This window comes from Ischnura elegans, chromosome 8 (assembly GCF_921293095.1).
Source record: "Ischnura elegans chromosome 8, ioIscEleg1.1, whole genome shotgun sequence".
Taxonomy (NCBI): domain Eukaryota; kingdom Metazoa; phylum Arthropoda; class Insecta; order Odonata; family Coenagrionidae; genus Ischnura; species Ischnura elegans.
The window spans coordinates 41,713,644-41,735,162 of record NC_060253.1 but is presented as its reverse complement, the minus strand read 5'-3'; the positions used below and the strand labels follow the sequence as shown (position 1 = coordinate 41,735,162).

The window sequence follows — 21,519 nt, the reverse complement described above, 5'->3', positions numbered from 1 at the left end:
GAGCCCCCCAGATGCTTAAAAAATAGACAAGATTTTGAACACGGTTATCATTATGTTCGTTATCCTAAGTGTATTTCGAAGTCTCAATAATTTACTTTCATATTAACAACTTTCGTATTAAAAAATAAAGAAAATTCCATGCGTAATGGCTGTATGTTATTTTTAGTCTCAAATATGAGAAGACCGTTTGCCTATAAGAAATGGGCCCCCCCCCAGGAAAAAATCTGGATGCACCCTTGAATGAGGACCTGTGAGGCAGTTGTTTGGTGATACTAATCACGTACACGTATCTTGACTTTTTTGCAATGACTTTACCAACATATTATTCGGTCCGACTCCTGACAATGTTCCCTACAGGAGGAACGAGACGTCGAGAGATAATAGTTCATTCCAAACGGCAGTAAACTCGAAAATGAATAGGTGATTGTTTTTCGGGTTCATTCCGCGTTGACTCATACTTTGCGGACGACAGTTTCGGGCGCGTTCCAGCTCCCAGTCTTCGGGTCCAAATGATCTGCAGAGCTGCAATCCTTTGTGATATTTGGTGATTTTTCCGGGTATTCTTCCGCGTTTATCCATTTTGTAGGACAATATTTCGCCAACGTTCCAGTTGGCTTCCTCAGGTCCACTGAAGTGTCTACACTCCAAAGAGTCCAAAGCGTCCACACTAAATATCATCATAATCTCCGCGGAAGCCTACTTGGAAACTTTTGCAATCCTTTATATATAAGGCTAATCAGGCGACCGTTGATTTGAATTCCATTGTTGGAAGAGCCGTTTGAATGCTGAGACTAAAGGATAGCCGTCCTCCCTATTAAAGTTCTAAAATGAATTACTTTAGCGCATCTATTCGCCGCTAAAATCTAAAAGCAAAAATATTACCCGGTATAATTTGAGTAGGAATTCAACCAAATAGCTACACCTGCTGACGAAAGACAAGATATAAAGCGCGATATTGCTTCGTGGCGTGGCATTTGCAAGAAAAGTGACGTGTAAACACCTTCGTTCTACAATCAAGAAACCCGATTTTATTAAAATCATTCATACACCTCTGCGAGCATAGGCGGATTTAGGGGGAAAACATGGGGGTCCGTGCCCTCCTCAAAACGCTTAAAAAATAGACAAGATTTTTAATACGGTTATCATTACGTTCCTTTTATTTCGTGTATTACGGAGCAACAATCATTTAATTTAATATTAATCACTTTCATATCAAAATTAAGAGAATATTTTCCATACTAATTGTTGTATTTTTTGAATCTCATATTAGAGAAGACCTGTCGGACCCTTGTTTTCCCCAGAAAAAATCTGGATCCGCCCCTGTCTGCGAATATACTGAATTGATTCGAGAATTATCGATAGATTATATACACTTTGCATTGAAATACAAAACCAAACTGGTTTCGAAATTCACGAGACAGAACCAGCCCCATGACACTTCCTATCCCACTCCATTGGGAACCCATGGTCTTTTATTGAAGTCGTTTCCTCAACCTGCCGCACGTTTGCCGGGGCGGCGCCACGTATTCTGGAGGGCAAGAATTAGCGGGTAAGTTAATTTCCGTATTGTTGAGCGCATACTACAGGTGAGTGGAAATAGTCATTTTTGTAATTAATTAAGATTTATTTTTCATTTATTTTCGAATGTTAGTCTTCTGCATTATTTCCTTACTGTTATACATTAATATTTCGTGGATATATATCGCGGATTTACTGAAAAAAGGAAAATGCCGTGGACGTGTGTGGTACCGCGTTGCACCACTGGTTATGGCCACAAGACTTCGGGGATTTCGCTTTTTAGAGTCCCCAAGGACCCTGAGAAGCGATGAAATAGCTGTACGATTCCTTTTTTTGGTGTGCTAAAGCTCCAAAATTTATACATATTTTAAATAGGGAACTTGCATACATTTCAGAAACAGTTGTGAGCTCCAAAATCATGTAGAAATACATGTTTGCGTTTCACAGTGAAAAGGTTTTATTACTTTTTGATGTCGTTAGCGATATTTTATTCATTAAAGTTCAAGAGAATTTTCAAATACGAGTGGGACTCGAAAACGCCCGATGATTGGCTAGCGGCAAATTGACGTCATAGTTCAGTACGAGGAAGCGAAGGAAGCAGCATAGGCATTTGGACACAAGCGACGGCTTGGTTGTGAGGCATTTCTTAGTTCCAGTACAGTGAGTCCTCGTTTAACGTTCCTGAAAAATGTGACGATTAACGAAATGACGTTAATCGAAACATATATCCCATAAGAAACAATGTTAAAAGTGAATATCGGCTTCTATACGCGAAAAAAATTTAGCGTATCATATCTGGGGCATTTTTTACGATGGGAATTCGATATGGTGGTCGCCCGGGAAACATCGTCGCAATTAATTAAGGAACCTTTAAAGGAACCAACCGATGTGCATCTGAAATGTTTTATAGTTCATAACAAAGTGAGACTTGCGTATAACATTGGCGAAAGCGTATACTCATGTGAAATGTGTATTCTTTTGGCAGTCCGGTAGAGAGTTTACGGCTTATTACGGTGAACTTATTTCCACCTCGAAGCTGTCGATGATACTTTCAACTTAAAAATACCTTGCCTGGAGGGCGACAGGAAGCTCTGAGGAAGCCAGACTATTAATGTTTCAATTTAGTAGCGATAATATAGACGAACTTCCAACACAATCTACCATCTTGTAACTCAAAACCCCGAAACCACTTCCTATTCTGCAGAAAGAATCGGTTAATCGCATTTTGATTAATATAATAAATACAACGTCTTCAGGTGTTAATAAGTTACTTTTGTAATTGGAAGGCCTTCCTAAAGTAACATTAAAATTTGAATATTTTCCAAACAGAGTCTTTAATACATTTTGGGAGCTTTTCTTACGATATATCTGAAACCTACTCTAAAGGCGAGCTCATCGTCATTGCGATCGGTTGTCACTTAAAAATTCCGTATCGGAAATCCTAGAGGGATGACCTTCGACGATGACCATGATCACCTGCACTCTCACTATCACTGGAACCCGTGGTGAAAATATCATCCCAATCCAATTTCTATTTGGTTTTAACTGGGAAAGAGCAACATAGAACTGCACATTCTTTGGACAACTTTGGGTTTGACTTTCCCTCAAACATCCCATTTCCCCTGTGGTGCACATCAGTCCTATCTTTATACGATAGCCTAACAACCTTTAAATGGATCCTTGGTTTATCCTGACAACCAACTAAATGGAAATTGCTGATCCACACGTCTTCCTCTATCTCCACAGTTTCCAAATCAAGGGCCGTGGAACATTCCTCATTGTGACTCAACTTTTTCTGAAAAGCAAGCCGGCGTAGAATAAAATCAAAGAATGCTGCGATTCATTTTTTGTGACCACCTCTGGATTCCATTCTTTTTCCATCTACAACTTCCTTTATCTTTGGGACAAGACGATGTTTAAATATTTTCATTAATTTATAACAAAATATAAGTTCTAAAAATACCCAAAAGCCATTTTATTAATCGGCCCTGACGAGTGTAAATTAATGCGGAAGATGAATGCTGTAGACGTAGTAGTTTTCCTTAGGTTAAGTTGCAAAGTTCATGAAGTTGACAAAACGGCTAATTTTTCGGTGCGCGGAGTCATTTATATTGCACTGGCCGTGTCTATATACATTTTTCAATTTTTTTGTAATAAAATAAATCAGAATTTAGGTAAAAATTTCCTTTAAAATGACATATAGTTCATTATTATAGCATGCAGTGAAGCCAGGGTATAAATTTGCAAAGTACTGCGGCACATCATTTTGACGCCGACAGTAGAAGAAAACGCTGTCTTCTTGGCTGGCACTCGAATGCATGAGGATCAATGTTGCTCTGTATTTTCATATTTCCTCTCTTGATTTTAAACATCATGGAATTTTCTATGTCCTTCCGTAACTGAAATTGAACAAGTGCCATAAATAATTTGAGTCCATCATAACCATCGAGAAACACCTATCTCGATTTTTGTTGTGAAGTTGAGTTTTTATTCTACGGCGGCCGAATTATCGAAAAATCTCAGTTTCAAGTTATTCAGTCAATGAAATATGGATATATTATTAATATTAAAGTTATCTTCGCTCACATAGCACACGGGTTTATCATTCCGTTTATTATACTCTTATTTTTCCGACATCATCATCGCTCATCCCGACAGACGGCATGCATCGAGGCTTTTCATCTAATTTCCTCCGTGGGAATGCAGACGAAAATTTTTTCTGGGGTGTTATTGCACAGAGGAACAATGCACCACTTGTAATTTTTCCTTATTTCAGCCATGTTCTCCTTTAAACGCAGCGTGGCTCTTCCAAACCTGCAGTTACTGGGCTTGGATCTTGGACTCGTACTGAACTATGACGTCACGGCCAAAGATTAGTGGGGGAGGTATTTTTTAGCCCGCGAAACTCGGGAGACTTTTGGGAGTCATTTTCTAGGGTAAAAACTGAATTTTTAGCGGAAAAAAGTATATTGCGGTACTAAGTGTTTACTGTAGTATATCAGCATACTGTTTATAAAAAGTATGCAATTTCCCTATTACAGGTTCTGCTGTTCCAGTGGTCAATGTCATTCACAGTGGAGGAATGAAGTAACACTGAGAAAATGCAAGATGTGCGACGGCTTTCATCAACTATTCATCATTCTCTCCTACTAAATTGAATCTCTTAGAATGATTAGTAATTAGAAATAGAAATTAGTAATAGAAAGAATTAATAGAAATGTTAAATTGTGAGTACTTAAAATTTATTTTTCATGACATTACCTTGCATTGATTGTATAAATAATCTCAGTTTCAATAGCATTGTGTAATCATTCTGAAAATGTAGATTTGATGTGTGTGTACATTATATAAGTTGGAAAAATGTGAATCGTTTTCATTCTTAATACCTCTTTCGATTATTTCTTTTAATGCAGCTGTTATCGATGGTGCGAGCAACTCTCATGAAAAGTACATTTACCGCGTATTAGAAGTATTAGCCTGTGGTTTCTGTCGTACTACTAATCTTATTTTTGGGCGAGGGATAATATTTCAGATTTTCCAGCACCTGAAAGTGATCAGACATCCGCAAATCCCTCGGATGATATCCATTGCACTGTTTTCGTGGAAGTATCTCAAATTATTCCTTTGGTGAGTAGGCAAGCATCGTTATAAAATAGCCTTTAACGGTAATAATGGTACTTCCGGAAATTATTCACCCTGTTCAACGATTAAATATGCCTATTCTATACCCGCAAAACGTCCCTAGGATAGAATCATTTTTTAGGTTTGCTGTGCCCTGCCATTATTATTATCACTTGATCGAGACTCAGGAGATTAAAAACATTAACATACGTCACTTCATAAGAAGTATTTCACTTCGGCCTTGGTAAGAAGCCGTTTGCGTTTCTGATATTATATTTGTTAATAGTGTTTGAAAGCAAGGAATAACATCTATATTCTTATAAGGCCGTGGAAACATGCCGATGGGCTCAGAGGCAATGGTGCGTACGTAGCTTCTATGACAACTTATATTAACGTTTACCACAAGATAGCTATAAATAATTATTTCCTTAAAAATACCTTTCCTCACTACATAAGGTTTTAACTGCTGACAATCTTTCGTTATGGCTGTAACTGATTTTACAAAGGTATGGAAGCAGACGAAGCTGAAATCCAACGCCTTCCATTTGATTAATACTCACGTATGAGAACGATTTCTAGGTATTTTTCGCTATAAGATGTTAAGTGCATATGAACTTGTTAACTGGTAACCACTGTCGATGTGTTTATATTCATTTTTGCCATAAATTAGTTCATAATTACTGAAGTATCGTATATAGATACGTAGGAAACTTGCCCTTCAGGATAGGTGGCGCCCCTACCGGCCTCAACGGGAAACGGCTTCATTAAATGACCATGCCTGAACGGAGAGTGTCCAGACCTTCTCATATTCTAAGACCGTGGACAGAACCATGGGTAGGGAAAACAGGGGTACGTTTGAACACAGGCCATTGTTCAAAAAATGATATAGGACTTTGTACCAAATCATACCCCTAATCCATATTATTATGATATGTAAACCTGTCCCTTGTGCTGTGTGAGCTTGCACCATACAAGGAACAAGTTTAAATGCTTAACTCGGGCTGACTAATAATTTTTGTTCAGGGCTACTGAAAATACGTGCAAAAATTAAATACGTCTGAAGGTAGCCAAGAAAAATCCCTGTACTTTAGCGTACTATTTGTAAGTGTTTGAGAAAAAAATTAAAAACCTAAAAAACGCATTCATCTGCCTCGGTCTCGCTTACCTAAGTCTTAGTGTTTGTAATGAAATATCAAATTATCTCTATCTATGACTCGTAAAAATCCAATACCGTTGCGCTTTTACATCAATCATGACTCATGAGACAAAAAGGTCATTCTTTCATTATGTCTGTGATGTGAAACCCCCGTTCATAATACGAGACCAATGTTAGAAATAAGTGGACACGAAAGAATAATTCTACGCCTGAGGGTGAGGAGCTTGTCAGGGTCGTTCAGGCGTGAACTTGACCACCTGGCGAGGGTGTATGGCAGCAGGCAATACCCCCGTGATCCCATGCGTGACGAAATCAATAGAAGTTTTGTGGTTCCTTCTTCAGTGAAAATGTAAGGAACATTGCCTCTTTGAACCACAAAAAATGCTTTGGGAAAGCATTTGCAATACATCATGCAAATAATCAGCTCAAGACAGATATTTCGGTGATAAATTGAGACAGTTACGGTCGATTCCAACTGTAGGTTATATGAATCTACCGATTTGATCGATAGATTTTTCTTCCTTATAGGAAAATCTACTAAAATTGGTAGCATATTAATTGCGTATTGCTTGGTTTCGCTAATAGTAGGACCTGCCCGCCTTTGTGACGGTGCAGGATTCCTCGTCCCGTCCTTCCTTCCCCGTCCTTTCCTTGGAGGCGTCGTCGGGCTCCTATCGCGGCGGCGCTTCCTTTTCCTTGTTCCTTTCTGTCCTTCCCCTTCTGGGCGCGAGGAGAAAAGCTGATCGCTTATAGTCCTCGCCTCAGGAGTGTATCCAGCGAACCCGACCCAAGGGTTTCGTTTTCATTGTAGGTTATATGAGGATGCATAACTTCCTATAGACCGGTCGTTTTCCTCAAACGTGTTCCTTGTTTACAATATATGTAATATGCATTGGGATCTTGTCATTTATCACCTGAATCTCAAGCATAAACATTTCACCTCGAAAAAAATTCCGAGAAAATTCAGGGAAGAAGGGAAAAATAGGAAATTTACTCCCTGATACCTGCCCTGAGACTAATTTATTGAAAGTACGTGTCATTAGCGGATAATACACCTTGATTACTCCCAGGTAGAGACTAAACTATGACGAAAGTGATAAAAAAATCAACTGAAAGACAAAATTTTCCTCTAAGCAAACTCTTCGTTTTCCACCAAATTGTGATTAGCATTATTGCTTGGCTACCCAGAAGCGTTGACTTCTCTCGTCCCCAATTTTTTCTCTGATTCTGCCTCTGGTCGACCATCTTTGTCGCAGTAGCCGAGAAAATAATTAGAATTTTAACGTAGAAAGATTGAATATAAAAAAAAACATTTTTCCTTTACTGACATTTATTCAAAGACTTTTTGAAATTAATTTTATCAGCACCCCCGGGAAATACTACGAGTCCTTTCTTCGTGATTAATTATGTACTGGGCCATAGTACCTGAAATCAAATAAAAATTGACCCTGTGTCGTAATTCGATCAAAATACCTGTTTAGGGCTGTATATTCATCGAAAAATAAGTATCAATAGACTCGAAATCGACGAATATTACATGAAGAAGAAAGAATGGCTAATATATTGCCTAAAATCTAAGAACTTGAGGACTTTCTAAAGGTAACAATGTCGCGTAATGTATATCCTTAGTTTAGTAACTTAGATTCACGAACGCTGGCGTCCATCTTGCAGTACGATTTGCATTTTATTTCAAACTGGTTTAAAAACGTTACAGAGAGTAATTATTATTACATGTAAGTTAGAAACATTTCACAGGCTTAATTATTTGCTATAAATTTTCTTGAGGGCATACCTTGGAGGGAACCATTAGGAGAGTGGTTAAGCCATCGTGAATTCGGCCGAAGGACAGCACATGGACGGAAGTGTAATCTCAGCGCCAACTCTCTCACGATACGAATCTGCAACGTAAAGACAAATAAACTGTGCGTGATGCATAGTGTAGAAATACAACTAAACTAGAAAGCTAAAATAATAATTCTAGGTTTCAAAAACTTCCAATTCCAATGGGGTAGAAAAAACGAAGCTATTATGAATATTTGTCAACATACGCGGGCGGTGCCTGAAAATGTTGATTTCATCCAAAACTAATCCCCAATTCTTATTAAGGAGAGACGCTTAGAATCGTGGAATTATCTTTTGCTCAGGAAATATAGCGTAACATCACGACTAGATTCTTGGATGTAGTAGTGACTCACCAAAATGCGGTGCATGAGAAAATGAAAAAGTACGAGTAATATTTATTAATAATGCATTTGGTTCACCACAGGTCAAATCAAACGCATGCAAAAAATAAAAGACGGCCATGATGGCCTGACGAAGACAATCGTCGAGGAAAAAGTGTGCGGCAAGAATGTAAATGGAATTCTTCGGATAATATTATATATATGGGGCAGATGATTAAGAATGTGAAAGAGAAGAAATATGTAGGTATGAAAACATTAGTAAATATGAGAATCGAGTGGAGAACTGCGTCTAACTAATATTAGGATTGCTGAACAGCGATGATGATAGTGATATGAAAATTTTACTGTACTACCAATATGGAGGATTTTTCTCATGTGTGCATAGAAGAGGGAGTTATGTAATAGCAGATAGTGGCGTTCGGTCGTACATACATCGTCGCTCCCAATTTATCATAGAGAGTAATTATCCAGGATAATTCTGTTTATAATTTGCATAAATTTGATTTGTGAAGTAATGGTACGTCTCGTCGCGCCCGATATTTTTTTCGTGAGTACTGATCCAGGAAAATTATTTCTATGATGTATTCGCTAGTATGATTCGTGAATTAAAAGTGCCCATTTAACCGTTCAGTCAGTAACCAAACTTACACCATTCAGTCAATAACCGGGTACCCGGGTACCCACCCTCTACGCATCACTCGGCTAAGCGTTTTTTGGCCGGCTTCGTGACAAATTACATCAGTGAAGCCCAACGATCACGTGGTCAGTTACTAGGCAGCCACAGACTCATTAGGTGGATGCCATTCCCCCTACGCACCACGCCGAGTATGACTTTGCTTTCATTATTCAGCAGTCCCAGCCAAAGGCTGTCTCCAGTTCGTTGCAATAAATGTCATTTTAGTATCAATATAGCAGGCTAAGACACATTAGGTGGATGCCCCTCCCCCCCGCCCACCTCACCATGAACAAAGAAGAAGAATGATCGTCAGTCGTAGCGTCGTGTTCGAGTTGTGGAGATGCTAAGTCAAGTTTTCTAATTGTAGTAAAAGAAAACATATAGTGAGCAAAACCTATTGTGAAATTGAGAACAATATAAGAATTATTTTTTAGAACTTGAGAACGATATAAGAACTAGTAAAAGAAGAATTTTCTCAATTTCGTGTAAATTTTGTTATATTTCCAATATTTAAAAAATAGTTCATAACAAACTGAATATTTTAATAGAATCACCCGTTCTCAGAGAAGAGAGCATTTAGATGAAATACTCGAACCAGAAGAATCTGATGACGACTACGTGTAGGATACTAATGACAGTGAATATTTTCTAGAGCCTGAGGTGGCAGCTTCGGATTGTGATGATGCTGGTAATTGACATTTGAATTTTCTATTGAGTACGGAAGTAAATGTTATATATTATATATTAAGTTGTATATATCTTGTATGTTATTAGGATAATCTGATGACTATTGCACTCGACGAAGACAATGAAGATGATGAAAGTGAAATAGAAGCTACAATGAGCGGGCCAGGAATGACATCAAAAGATGGTACTCAGTGGACCCAGGCATCAACGAGTGAACATCAAGTTGGAAGGCGTAATATTGTGCGAGAAAAATGTGGACCTAATAGGAACATTAACATGCTGTCAAATCTTGACACATTCAAATTATTCTTCTCTCCGGAAATGGCTGATATCATTATACATCATACGAATAAAAAAGCTATCTCTTTTTCTATACCGGGGTCGAACAAAATTCACTCAATATATTCCATCAAAGCCAGCTAAGTATGGAATCAAAGTATGGTGGATATGTGATGCTGAAAATTTGTATCCACTCACTGGACTGATTTACACTGGAAAATCAAGTGCCGAGCGCGAGTAAAACGTCGGCGAGAGAGCGGTCATAGACTTGGTGGCACCGTATAAAGGATCTGGAAGAAATATTACAATGGACAATTACTTCACTTCTCTGCCATTTGCAAACTTTTTACTGTCCTGGGATTTAACAATTGTTAGAATTTTGAAGAAAATGGTGATGCAACAAAGAAAAAGCCCAAAATTATAGAGTTTTATAACTGGTCAAAAGCTGGAGTGGACACGATGGACAAAATGCTTGGCAGATACACTACTAAAGGATCGACTCAAAGGTGGCCTCTAGCATTTTTCTACAGTATCCTTGATATCGCCTGCCTAGCAGCATATATTCTATATTATATGAACAATAAAATGCTTTCGAAAAAAGGTTGGCTATTATTTTATCGGCAACTGGGCAGAGAATTGTGTACTCCTTCCGTCGAAAGTCGTTCGCATAATGCACAAATCATGAGGCACTTCACAACCAAATTGGCAATTGAAAGTTTTTTTAGTCGAGCTATAAATCCATATGCACAGCCAACAGCATTTGAGTCTTCGAAATCCCCGATACAGTTCGATTCAACCGGGAGGAAAAAGATTACTGGTATATTATGCCATGTTTGTCTCCGAGGCGAATTCAAAAAACGTCGCAAAACTCGAAAATCATGTTCGGTATGTGAGTTCCCTATTTGTGATGAACATTGTATTTCAACAACAACATGTGGAGAATGTGTGAAATAATTAAATGTTCTTGTTTATAATAATTCGATGCTTGTTTTTGTATGTAACTGAGTTATTACAAATAAAAGAAAAATAACTAAAAGAAAAATTACGGAATTGTGTTTTTAACCACAGTATTTAATATTGTTTATATTAAAAATTGTTTAAACTAAGGTTATAACCAACGATATTGCTGGTTATTTGCTAAAAAGTAAAGTTGGATAAATACTTTGATTAACAGTCTCAATGGTGAGAATAATCCCGGCTTTCATGCACAACAAACTTAGTGAGTACCCGGGTGCCCGGTCATTGAACGGAGGAGGTATCACGTTTAATAGTTAATAACTATTTTTGAGTCATTGATTGCAAAATATTTTGTTGAAAAATTGATGTCAAAATACTTCAGTATTGGGGATCTGGCTGGTCATAAAAATTTTTTAAGGGGAAGTTATCAAATTCTACCTGGGAAACTGAAATGGATACCCGGGTACCCGGTTACTGACCCGACGGTTAAATATTCAAGTTGTGGGCGGGCGAGTGCGAAATAGCAACTCTCTTTTACTTTTTCATTCATAACAACATCAAACATACCCTACCTCTGGTATAAATAATACAATACATGAAATAAATACCTTGGGTACCATAAAATAAATAAATACCTCGGGTATTTTAAAAAAATCCATCGATGTCTCTACTGCACAAACGCTCAATTATCGCCCACCGAATCAAATCCAATTAGTTGCCCTAGCAGTACTAGATGAGTGGATTTGATTCGGTTGGCGATTACTGAGCGTTTGCGTAGTGGAGGTATCGTCATGACAACAATTGACCAGTTTTCCAACGGTGCGAGATAAATATGTTTACTTCTTCAGTCTCCTGACGACGTTCCCAACAGGAGGAACAAAACGATGAGTTTTATATTCAGCATGTATTAGTACACCCGGATTGCAGTAGTGCATCTAATTGCTGAGAAAACCTTAAAACCAAAATACCCTACCTCGGTTCCCTCGAGGGTAGCCAGAGGCACATCATTGTCATCCCAGCACTCGACCGACCCTGGCGTGGGCCCCTGGGCCACGTCCGGTTTGACGAAGGAGAACGGAGGATAGGGGAAGGTGCTCGTCACGAGCTTCCGCCCGCCGAGGTCTCCGGGGACGCTGCCGGCCCCGAAGAGAACCTCGCCCGCCTTCCAGTCCAGCCACTGGCCATCGGGCATTCGGCGACGCACGGACGAACCCTCGCCGGACACCTCGGCCACGGCCACCCGGGTGAGGGCGTGCGTGGGCGGCAGGGCCCTCTGGAGGTCCAGGGCCCACCAAGAGGCCCCCGAGGAGTTGCGAGCGAGCAGCAGGCGGGCCGTGCCGTGTAAGAGGCCCGATCGAGGACCGTCCCTCACCTGTAGAGATGGGTGAAATACCGTGCCATCACCTGGAGTGATGTACCTCAGTGGCGCAGCGAGAGGGGGGGTTTGGGGGATAAAGCCCCCCCAGAACTCATTGTCAGAGAAATTTTAAAAGTTATTCCATTTCACTTAATTGGATAAATATTACTTATAGAATAGTGTAAGGTTTAATTAAAATTCCTCAGAAAGCGGTAAAACTCACCATTTTGAACCATTTATCTTAATTTTTTTGGGAGAGGGCACCCGAACCTCCCGTATTCCATACCCCCCAGTATTAATTCCCCCTAAAACCCCCCCACCCTTAATTCCAAGCTGCGCGACTGCGCGCGCGAGACCATGGTCGGTCATGTACCTGATGGAAATTTCGATAATTACCCTGCCTAAAAGGTATACCGTAGATTTATAAAGTTGCTATGCCATAAAAGTGGCAATGCTATGTTTTCCTTGACCATGATTATAAACTTGCTTTAAAAATATTTAATTTGTGAACTTTAGATAATTTAAGGGTTTACCATGATTCGCTCTTTATGCATGAAGTCGTAAAAGGTCTAGTCAATTCTAAAGAAATAATAAACGAATTTCAAACTAGGACTATCAGATATAATATGATAAACAGATTTTTGACGATGTGGCTACCACCCCTTCGATTTTTCTCATTTTCTTATATGCTAAAGATACATCCTTTCTGAATACGTAAAAAAAATTGGTAGGGTGATATTTCATTTAATAAAGAAAAACATTGAGAGAAGGCGTAAAGTGTGACTTCCGTAACAGCAGTGGACGTCTGGCTCTTCGTTTTATACGTCGTATCTCCATTAATGAATATATGTAACTGCATTAGCCGTTGCTTGCTAAAACTAGATGAAACCGTAACCCCAACGCAAGTTATCCCCTTGGGGTACCTTTCTATATTCCACCCTAACGATATTTTTTTAAAGATAGGATATAAAATATTGTGGCAGTTGGAGAAATAACATCACCGTAACATTATCAAGTTGATAATGTTACGCTGTTACGAGACCATGGTCGGTCATAACAAATCACCATGAGGAAAAAGCCAAGTTTTTATTTCTTCAACTCCTACAATAAAGGATTTCCACCAAGTTATGCCGGCTACCATTAATTATTTTTAAAATATTATTTATACAGCTATTATTACTATTTGAGAAAACTGCGGCAATAATTTTCAGAGATATTTTTGAGCTCTTCTTACCAGGGAAAGGCCCGTGTCCGGGGTCGCTGAGGAGAGAAAGACAACATATGTGTCGCACGAGGCCCTTCTAGCCAATTGAAGGGTCCTCAGGGCCGGTGTGGATGCAGATGGCGGAGGTAGGGCCCAATCCGTGTCCGAATCCTCAGACAAGATGGCGGCGGCCGCATCCGGCGACAAGGGCCCCTAATACACATACATTCCACGAATTAAATCTTCGCTTGCGAAAATTTTACTATTTATGACCCAAATTAATGAGTGGAATATTCCATCAATAATAGGCCAGACCGTGCGTCAACCGTGAAATTTAATTTAGAGAACTTTTTATAATTTAAGAAATATCTTCAAATATTATTTAAATCGGCTTTGGAAGTTCAATATACACGAAGAACTAAGGTTGGAAGAATCAATACATGGCAATATGTTTCATAAAAGTCAATTATAAGGATTTAAAATTACTAGCAGGCTATTTTTCACGCGTACATTCATCGAATATTACTCAAAATTCCGCGGCAATGTGTTCTTTATTTCATGCACACCTGACAATGATGTAATGAAACCTATGTAACGGGATAAACGAGTTGGTACATTTGGTTCAGAGCCAACTTTTACGTGGAATCATAAAATTTCTGCATCTACATACTATATAGTATAAATACTGGTGGTGTATACCCCGAGATACACCTCAAGCTAGGCGCGTTGCCAGAAGTTCGCATCAGGGAGGGCTTTGATTGTATGTGGGTTTGCCTGTAATGGTAATTTTTGCCAATTCCCACGCACCGGAAAAGCATAGATTACATTAACCCATCAATGCCCATTGGAAAATTGAGCAGCCAATTTTTTGCTCGTTTTTGAAAATTCCTTTCTCCCCTATTGTGCGTCTTACACTACCAATGGTTTCTTTTCTAGGCTCTATACTCTCTCCTTTGCGAGGTGTAATGTCTCCAATGCACCCCCTCGTCGACGTGCACATCGCAACTCAGGAATCAGGAATGTTCCAATGTAATAGTATGACTCTTTACCCCGGAAAGAGAAACTTGTGATACAGATAAGATATTTATGAGCCGATCACCTCCCAAATATGTTCCCTTGCCCCAGCTTACCGTTATATACCGTTACATACCGTTATATACAGTTTATTCTCATAAACCATGCGACTTCAAAAAAGTGACGCACCTCCTTTTTGGATGATGAATTTAGGGAGAAAAATAATTTCGAAAAAATTGGCAATAGATGGTGTGTTAAATTAAATGGAAAAATAATCACATCCATATTATTGCATTGGAATTATATTTTGAAGTTTCCCATATAAAACAGCGGTAAAGATGACAATTTTAAAATAAAATCATTGTTTCGCGTCATACTTCAGACGTCGCTATGTTTTCCTATCGATATCGTTTAAATTGAAAATTATCAGGTGAGCCGCGCATCAGCGTGTATGACGCGCACTCCGTTTTTGACGTCGCTAATAAAGAAATAGAAATAGGATAAATAAAGATACAAAACACGCTTTTACCGAAAACAGCATAAAATGCGCTAAAAAGTAAAAAATAATTTTTCATCACTCGGAATATGAAGCGTGGGTGCTTTATAGGTTTATTAGGAATTAATGTAGAAGAGCCATTAACGTGAGTAAGGATTGGCAAGCAATATTAATATCTAAACCTAATCAGCACCCATATTTAATTCTATAAGCGATGAAAAGCATATTTTTAAATTAAAAATTTGACTGTCTTTTAAAAATCTTTATTTTATTTTCTACTTTTTAGCGGTTAATCATTCAATCGAATAAACCAGAGCTGTTAAAGACAATGCTCCCCAAAAATTGTAACTAACGTCATCAATTGAGAGAATTTAAGACTATTTATCCATATGGAAACTACTCATATTAATACAGCACAATCGAACAAAATTTAAACGTCTGATTATTGAATATTGTATTTTCATTCGAATTAAGCAAGTGAGCAAAATTTCAAGCCGATCCGATGATGGAAGGTTGGTTTAAGAACAATTACAAGATTCAATCGTTGAAACAGATAAACAAACGAAGCAAGTTAAGAAAAAGCGTGTAAAATAGGTGCGCCTGGTAGTGCATGAGAAAAAATAAAGTAGTTGCCAGGGAGTATCAGATTACCTGGGAGAGTGCTGAGACGTCATCGGCATCCAGGCTCACAGAAATGATCGGTGCAGCGACCTTTGGAAGTTCTGGTAATGGCGGGAGCCAGCGATATTCCTCCCGCGAAGCCACCACAACCAGACACTTCAGGGACGAGAAGTGGAGGGAATAGATCTCATCCAGGATTTTCGTCAGATTCCGCTCATCTCCCGCCGAAATGGCCGTTTGGGCCAAGAATAAACACGCCAATCCACCGATCGCTCCAATTATCGGATTGAGCATAAGAAAGCTTACGGTTGCGATTCGTATAGAATACGATTAAATTCCAAAAAACTTGAAGCACTTGGTTACTGACCGAGAGGGTTCCGGGGTCCAATCCCGGGCGAAGCGTTTGCACAGCCCCAAATCAAAAAAATCTTCTAGGTGCGAGGAGGCCTGGGGAAGGTAATTGGCCAATATACCCTGAACTCGCTTTCGATCGACAAATTGGAAGGAAATTTAGTGTTTCGACAATTTTTCCTTGGGTTCCAGATGTTTTTAGAGGGGGTCGATTCTATGACTTTTTGTCTTACCTCGTCTCGTTCACCCCAAATATTTGTATGCGCGAGTGAGTCAGTCTGTGAGTGGTCGGAAGTGGGTTTTATAGTATATAGAATATATGAAATCAGACACCGACGGATAAGTTAGAGATGAGATATACTTAAAAAAATAAATCCAAACAATTTTCTGGTTGAAACACTGAGTGAGTGAGTTCCGAAAACTTCCACATCCTTTGAACCCTTACGAACAAGTCATCTACGAAGTTTTTCCTTCCTTTTCCTAAGGGTGAAATTCTAATGACGCCTGCCAGTCAGCATTTCTTTACAATACTGAACGAAATTTGGTATTTTTACCGCTATATATTCTTCTTGATTGCAAATAGTAACACGAAAGCTTCTATTCTAAGATTATTCTACAAAACTATAACCTTTTTTCAGTGGGAATTCCCCTCCATATATATTCTCTACTACAAACTCACTTGAACTTTTTCACCGTTATAAGCTTCAAACAAATTCGGATTTGATAGATATTTTTTAATGCTTAAAAGAGCTTATTAATTTTCCCTGTGGTATTAGGGGCGCATTATGGACAAGAAATTCGGCCCGGTAGAAGAAAAAAATTTACGACTACGACACCGACGAAGACTCGGAATATCAGAGCGTTCGGGAAGCGTGGTTAGAATCTTTGGGACGACAAAGTGCTCCAAGAGACTTGGTTCACTGATTGCGGCAGAGGTTTCCCCGGAGTCACAATGATTTCCTCCGCCATTTAAAATATTCAGTGTATTGACTCGCGTCATTATGAATCGATTCTGCAAACATTCCACCTCATTAGTTCTCGAGAATGAGGTTCGTGTCAGGAGGCAACCCAGATCCGCGCTTGACAACCTAGTCGCTACAGTTCATTTCAAATATCTTTGCGACAGAGAGGCAGGCCCAAGTTTGTTGGGGGGATGAGGGTGGAGGGCATGTGAATTCCTGAAAACCAATCAAAATGCGGAGCCTAACCTCCGGGAAATTCAGTCACTTTCACACCTCCGTGGTGTGCGCTTCATGAATAAGCTAGCTGAGTTGCCATTATGGTATCATTCTAAAAAAATCACATTAAATTCTATTCACCTTAAAAAATACATAAGCTGCGTCATCAGTCACTGACGTGAACGCCAAGGAAGATGAAGTTTTTTTTTAAGCTTTATCTCAACTATCATGGTAGAAAAAGGTGCGTTTGATTTCTTTAATGGCATAAATTCAATGGACGGTTTGAGCTCTGCGGACTCTCAAACGTTACTAATGAAGACAAGAGTAGGGGATCGATTGGCCGTACATAATTTTGTAACGCCAATTTGGTCTTCATTTTATTTTAATTTGTTACTTTCACGGCATAGCTTTTGTCAGTTCAGAAAAGGAAAATGACTGGCTATATTTAAGAATTCGATTTATAATTAATGTTGTGACACTGTTTCTACGCTACAAATGACTACCTGAACTATCATCATCAATGGTATAAATTTTGCAAGGTATTATATTTCTCTAGGCGTGCATAAGACGTGCGGACAAGCAGTTTTACTACAAAGTATGTCATGGGGAAATACAATTATAGTAATTATTATCATTCAATTCCTGTCTCTAATTTACAGAAAAAACGAGAATTTCTCGTCCCATCAAAATCACGCGAATACTTGTTTGCCGACGAGCAAGCCCATCATTATAAGTCATCCACGAAGAATGTCAAAAGTGACACCGCTAAAGCTCCTAGGTAAACAACGTGAATTTTTCGAGAGACAGGCAGCAAAAGAAATGAGACGGGTGACCGCAGGCCACGTCCCTCCATGCATTCAGTCAGACTCTCTGACGCGCCATGGAGTGTGTATTAGGGTGCCTCGTTTTGCCACTTTTATTTAGGAGCGAATCGTAATACCCGGCAAAAGTTGCGTAGCCGGGTGAATATTACAGATATGATTTTTTTTCAAAATCGGTTAATATCTCCTGTTCGCCATTTTGTCTTGAAATTTCGAAATTTTTAACGAAAAACGTTAAAAATGTAAATAATTTAAATTTGGTTTTAGCAAGCACTCATTTTTTCAAATGAAGTATAACATTGGTCTTTCCTTGATATTTTAGACCAAATACGTCAGCTCTATTCCTTTTAATTATCGAGAAAATTGCCTTTTATCGTGTCCCTGAAAGCAGTTTTGTGGGTAGGCAACCCGCAACACACATTCTCGTTCTTCGCTATGCATGCGATAAATGACGTGAAATAGAGATGTTTTTCAGTCAAAAACGTGTAAATTATGTCTGAAGTTGTCAAGGGTAGTCATTAGGATCCCTACGTGTTCATACTGTATAGTCCCTAGTGTGTATACTGTACAGTAGGGCGGATCGCAAAAATCGATTTTTTTCAAATCCATCTGGCCCAATGAAAAAAAGTTGTGTGACCGATCAAAAATAAGGCCTGAAAAATTTGAGACCTCTACGTGAACCCCTGACCCTCGCTCAAATGCAATTTAGGGGGGGAAGGTCAAAATTCGAAAAATATAAAATTTTATGATCATTCCCTATAGATTTTGCCGAGTTACTGCCCTTTTAGGGCAAAAATTTCGTGCATTTCGACGTATCTGCCACCGTTTAGCCACAAAATGCCTAATTTGAGTCCGCGCCCGCGAAGAAAATATTACAACGCCCGCGCAGCGTCGCGGATACAAGAGCTGCTAGCCGATCCCGTCCCCTCCCCGCTCGCTGCTCCCCCTCCTATGCCTCGAATGCAGCAAAATTCATCTCGCGTGTACTGCTAGGAGGGCGTTTATCTTTGATAATATAAATCGGAAGATGGTAGAAGGTAAAAAACGGTGCGTAGTGAGACGACTTGTCCCTTATTTGGCGCCTCGTCGGCGTTAAACAAATCGATGTTACCAACTTTTAGAGAAGTGATGAAATATTTTTAGATCTGCGAACGCAGGAAAGGAGCCTGCGGTCTACGAAGAGGCCTCTCGAGTGGCTATAAAGGTGTGCGAACTATGGTGACGTGCTTCTCTTCCATTGTGAATATGACTAAATGGATTTAACGGTACCACAGGAAGTACTATAACTTACGGAAAATTAGAATAGGGCCAAAAGTAGGGTTTTATTGAAGTATAAAACTCAAACAATTTTAAAGGAACATTTTTAATTATGCGATATGTTTGTGTGTAAGTGCAAGGAGGAGCATAAGTTTCCCCCAATGAAGAAGTATTTTGAGAGACAAGTTGACGAAAAGAAAGATAATGGCTGCTCGATTGAATCCTGAAGAAATTCGACAACTGAAAAAAAATGGAATAATCGGAGATCGATGAGTCAACATCGTCAATTTTTGTACGGGAAAATAGTATCAAAAATTTTCTTCATCAATTCATTCGAAAAAAATTAAATTAGCCGAGTTGTATCCCTACTTTCCTCATAAAATAAACATTAAGGACTATAAACTCAAATTGGAACTTCTTCGGGGAAAATGCGTCTGCTGTGATAGAGGTATATGCAAGAACCAAGCAACAGCAATGATCGTTCCCGCAACTTTAGCCGACGCAAAAGTCATAACTTCGTAAGATACATCAAAGCTAGTGTACCAGAATCACTTACGTACACAGAAAAAGATGGTACCTACTGACAAATCGCTGTCGAGTTTACAAAATTATCCGAATATTAAGAAAATGTTCATCAGATTTAATACAAGGCTATGCTCATCTTCACCAGTGGAAATACTATTTTCACTTGCTGGGTTTATCCATTCCCCTGTGAGGGGAGCTCTGTCAGACAAACTTTTTTAAAAACTTGTATTCCTCAAGGCGAATAATTCATTCATAGAGAGCAACATTTGATAATTTTTAAATTGAAAAATCTCAAATGTATATATGTATGTTAGAATTTTTATGTTTATTTATGTGTTAGAACTTTTTAAAAGATGTCTTAGTTACCTTACAAGTGTATTTTGTATTTTAAAAAGTATTTAAAATACTATTTTGTATTTTGTATTTCAAGTACAGAAGTCCAAGGTATTTGGTATTTTTCATTCCAAATACTCCGGCCTGTATTTTGCGAAACCCTACGTACTGTGGATAAAAAAGAGAGGTTTCATCAAAGGGCTCCATTTTATTGGAACGAAAGACTATACTCTTGTCTGATAAAAAAAGGCAAGAGGACTTATCAATGCAAGTTTAGAGGGGAATGCGTGGTGTTAATTGAAGAAACAGGGTCCCACTTTTGGAGGTTTGCCTCCCCCATCGGAGGATTAGCAAAAGTTATAAAATCTGCGATTATCGATTCCTTTCGGAGTGAAAAGTAGGTACACAAAATTAAAAAAGGAGGCATCATCCCTTTGTTATAAGCATAATTCCAACATCCCTTGCAGTGTGGGCAAACTCATCTCGGGATTCCCACCGGGTTAATTTTTCTATAATGGCCAACATTTCAATCTCCGACTCGGGGCTCATCCTAAGATATAAGTTTTGTTGAATCCCGAAAAGAGTTTACCCACATCATTCGTCGGGAAAGCATTAAATCCGTATTTCATCCCTTACAGTGGTCTATTTGCTAATTGCACTATGCTGACTTGGATTTGCAACATAAACATTGGGAGGGTAATCTAGGGACCCAATTTGCGTTGCTGCAAGGATGCGTTTGGCGACAAATCCGAGATTTTTTAATTGCTGGATTTTAATATCGACGTAAAGGACTACACGCTGATGATATATTGGAGAGAGACTCCGGTTCCTTCGGCTATATCTGAGATTAGCGCTGTGGAAATTAAAAATCTATTAGTGAACGTTCAAATTTGAAGTTAAATTTTCTTTTTATTATACATGCGGACGAAATATTTGTGAAAGAATTCACCAAAAGTTTGTTAAAAGCAGCGAAAGACGAGGAATGACACTGATATAAGAAATACAGACTGGAAAGCAGATAATTGAGTAATTCTTTCGTGATTGTTCCTCACCGGACGCTGCTGAAACATCAAATATTAGTAAAACTAACGAAGAACGACGCACTTGGTGTGAATTTTGGTGCATTTGGGGCGTGGAAGAGGCGAGCGGGGAGGGGACGCGAGCGGCCTTCACCCAAAATCCATTTAGACACAGCTGTCGGACAATACCGGAATAGAAGTGCATATCCTAAGTTCCCACACCTTATGGCCACTCGAGAGGCCTCTTCGTAGACCGCAGGCTCCTT

The 21,519-nt window shown here is 39.0% G+C and overlaps 1 protein-coding gene across 1 annotated transcript in view; it reads right to left on the bottom strand.

The window, feature by feature from the left end:
* Nucleotides 1-16,063, bottom strand: part of LOC124164395 — a 36,356-nt gene extending 20,293 nt beyond the window's left edge. The window contains exons 1-4 of the mRNA XM_046541719.1: nucleotides 15,800-16,063; nucleotides 13,669-13,851; nucleotides 12,051-12,449; nucleotides 8,088-8,193 (exon numbers count right to left, since the gene is read on the bottom strand). Coding sequence (XP_046397675.1) covers nucleotides 8,088-8,193; nucleotides 12,051-12,449; nucleotides 13,669-13,851; nucleotides 15,800-16,063 — 952 coding nt within the window. The remainder of the gene's footprint in view (nucleotides 1-8,087; nucleotides 8,194-12,050; nucleotides 12,450-13,668; nucleotides 13,852-15,799) is intronic.
* Between the last annotated feature and the right edge of the window lie 5,456 nt (nucleotides 16,064-21,519).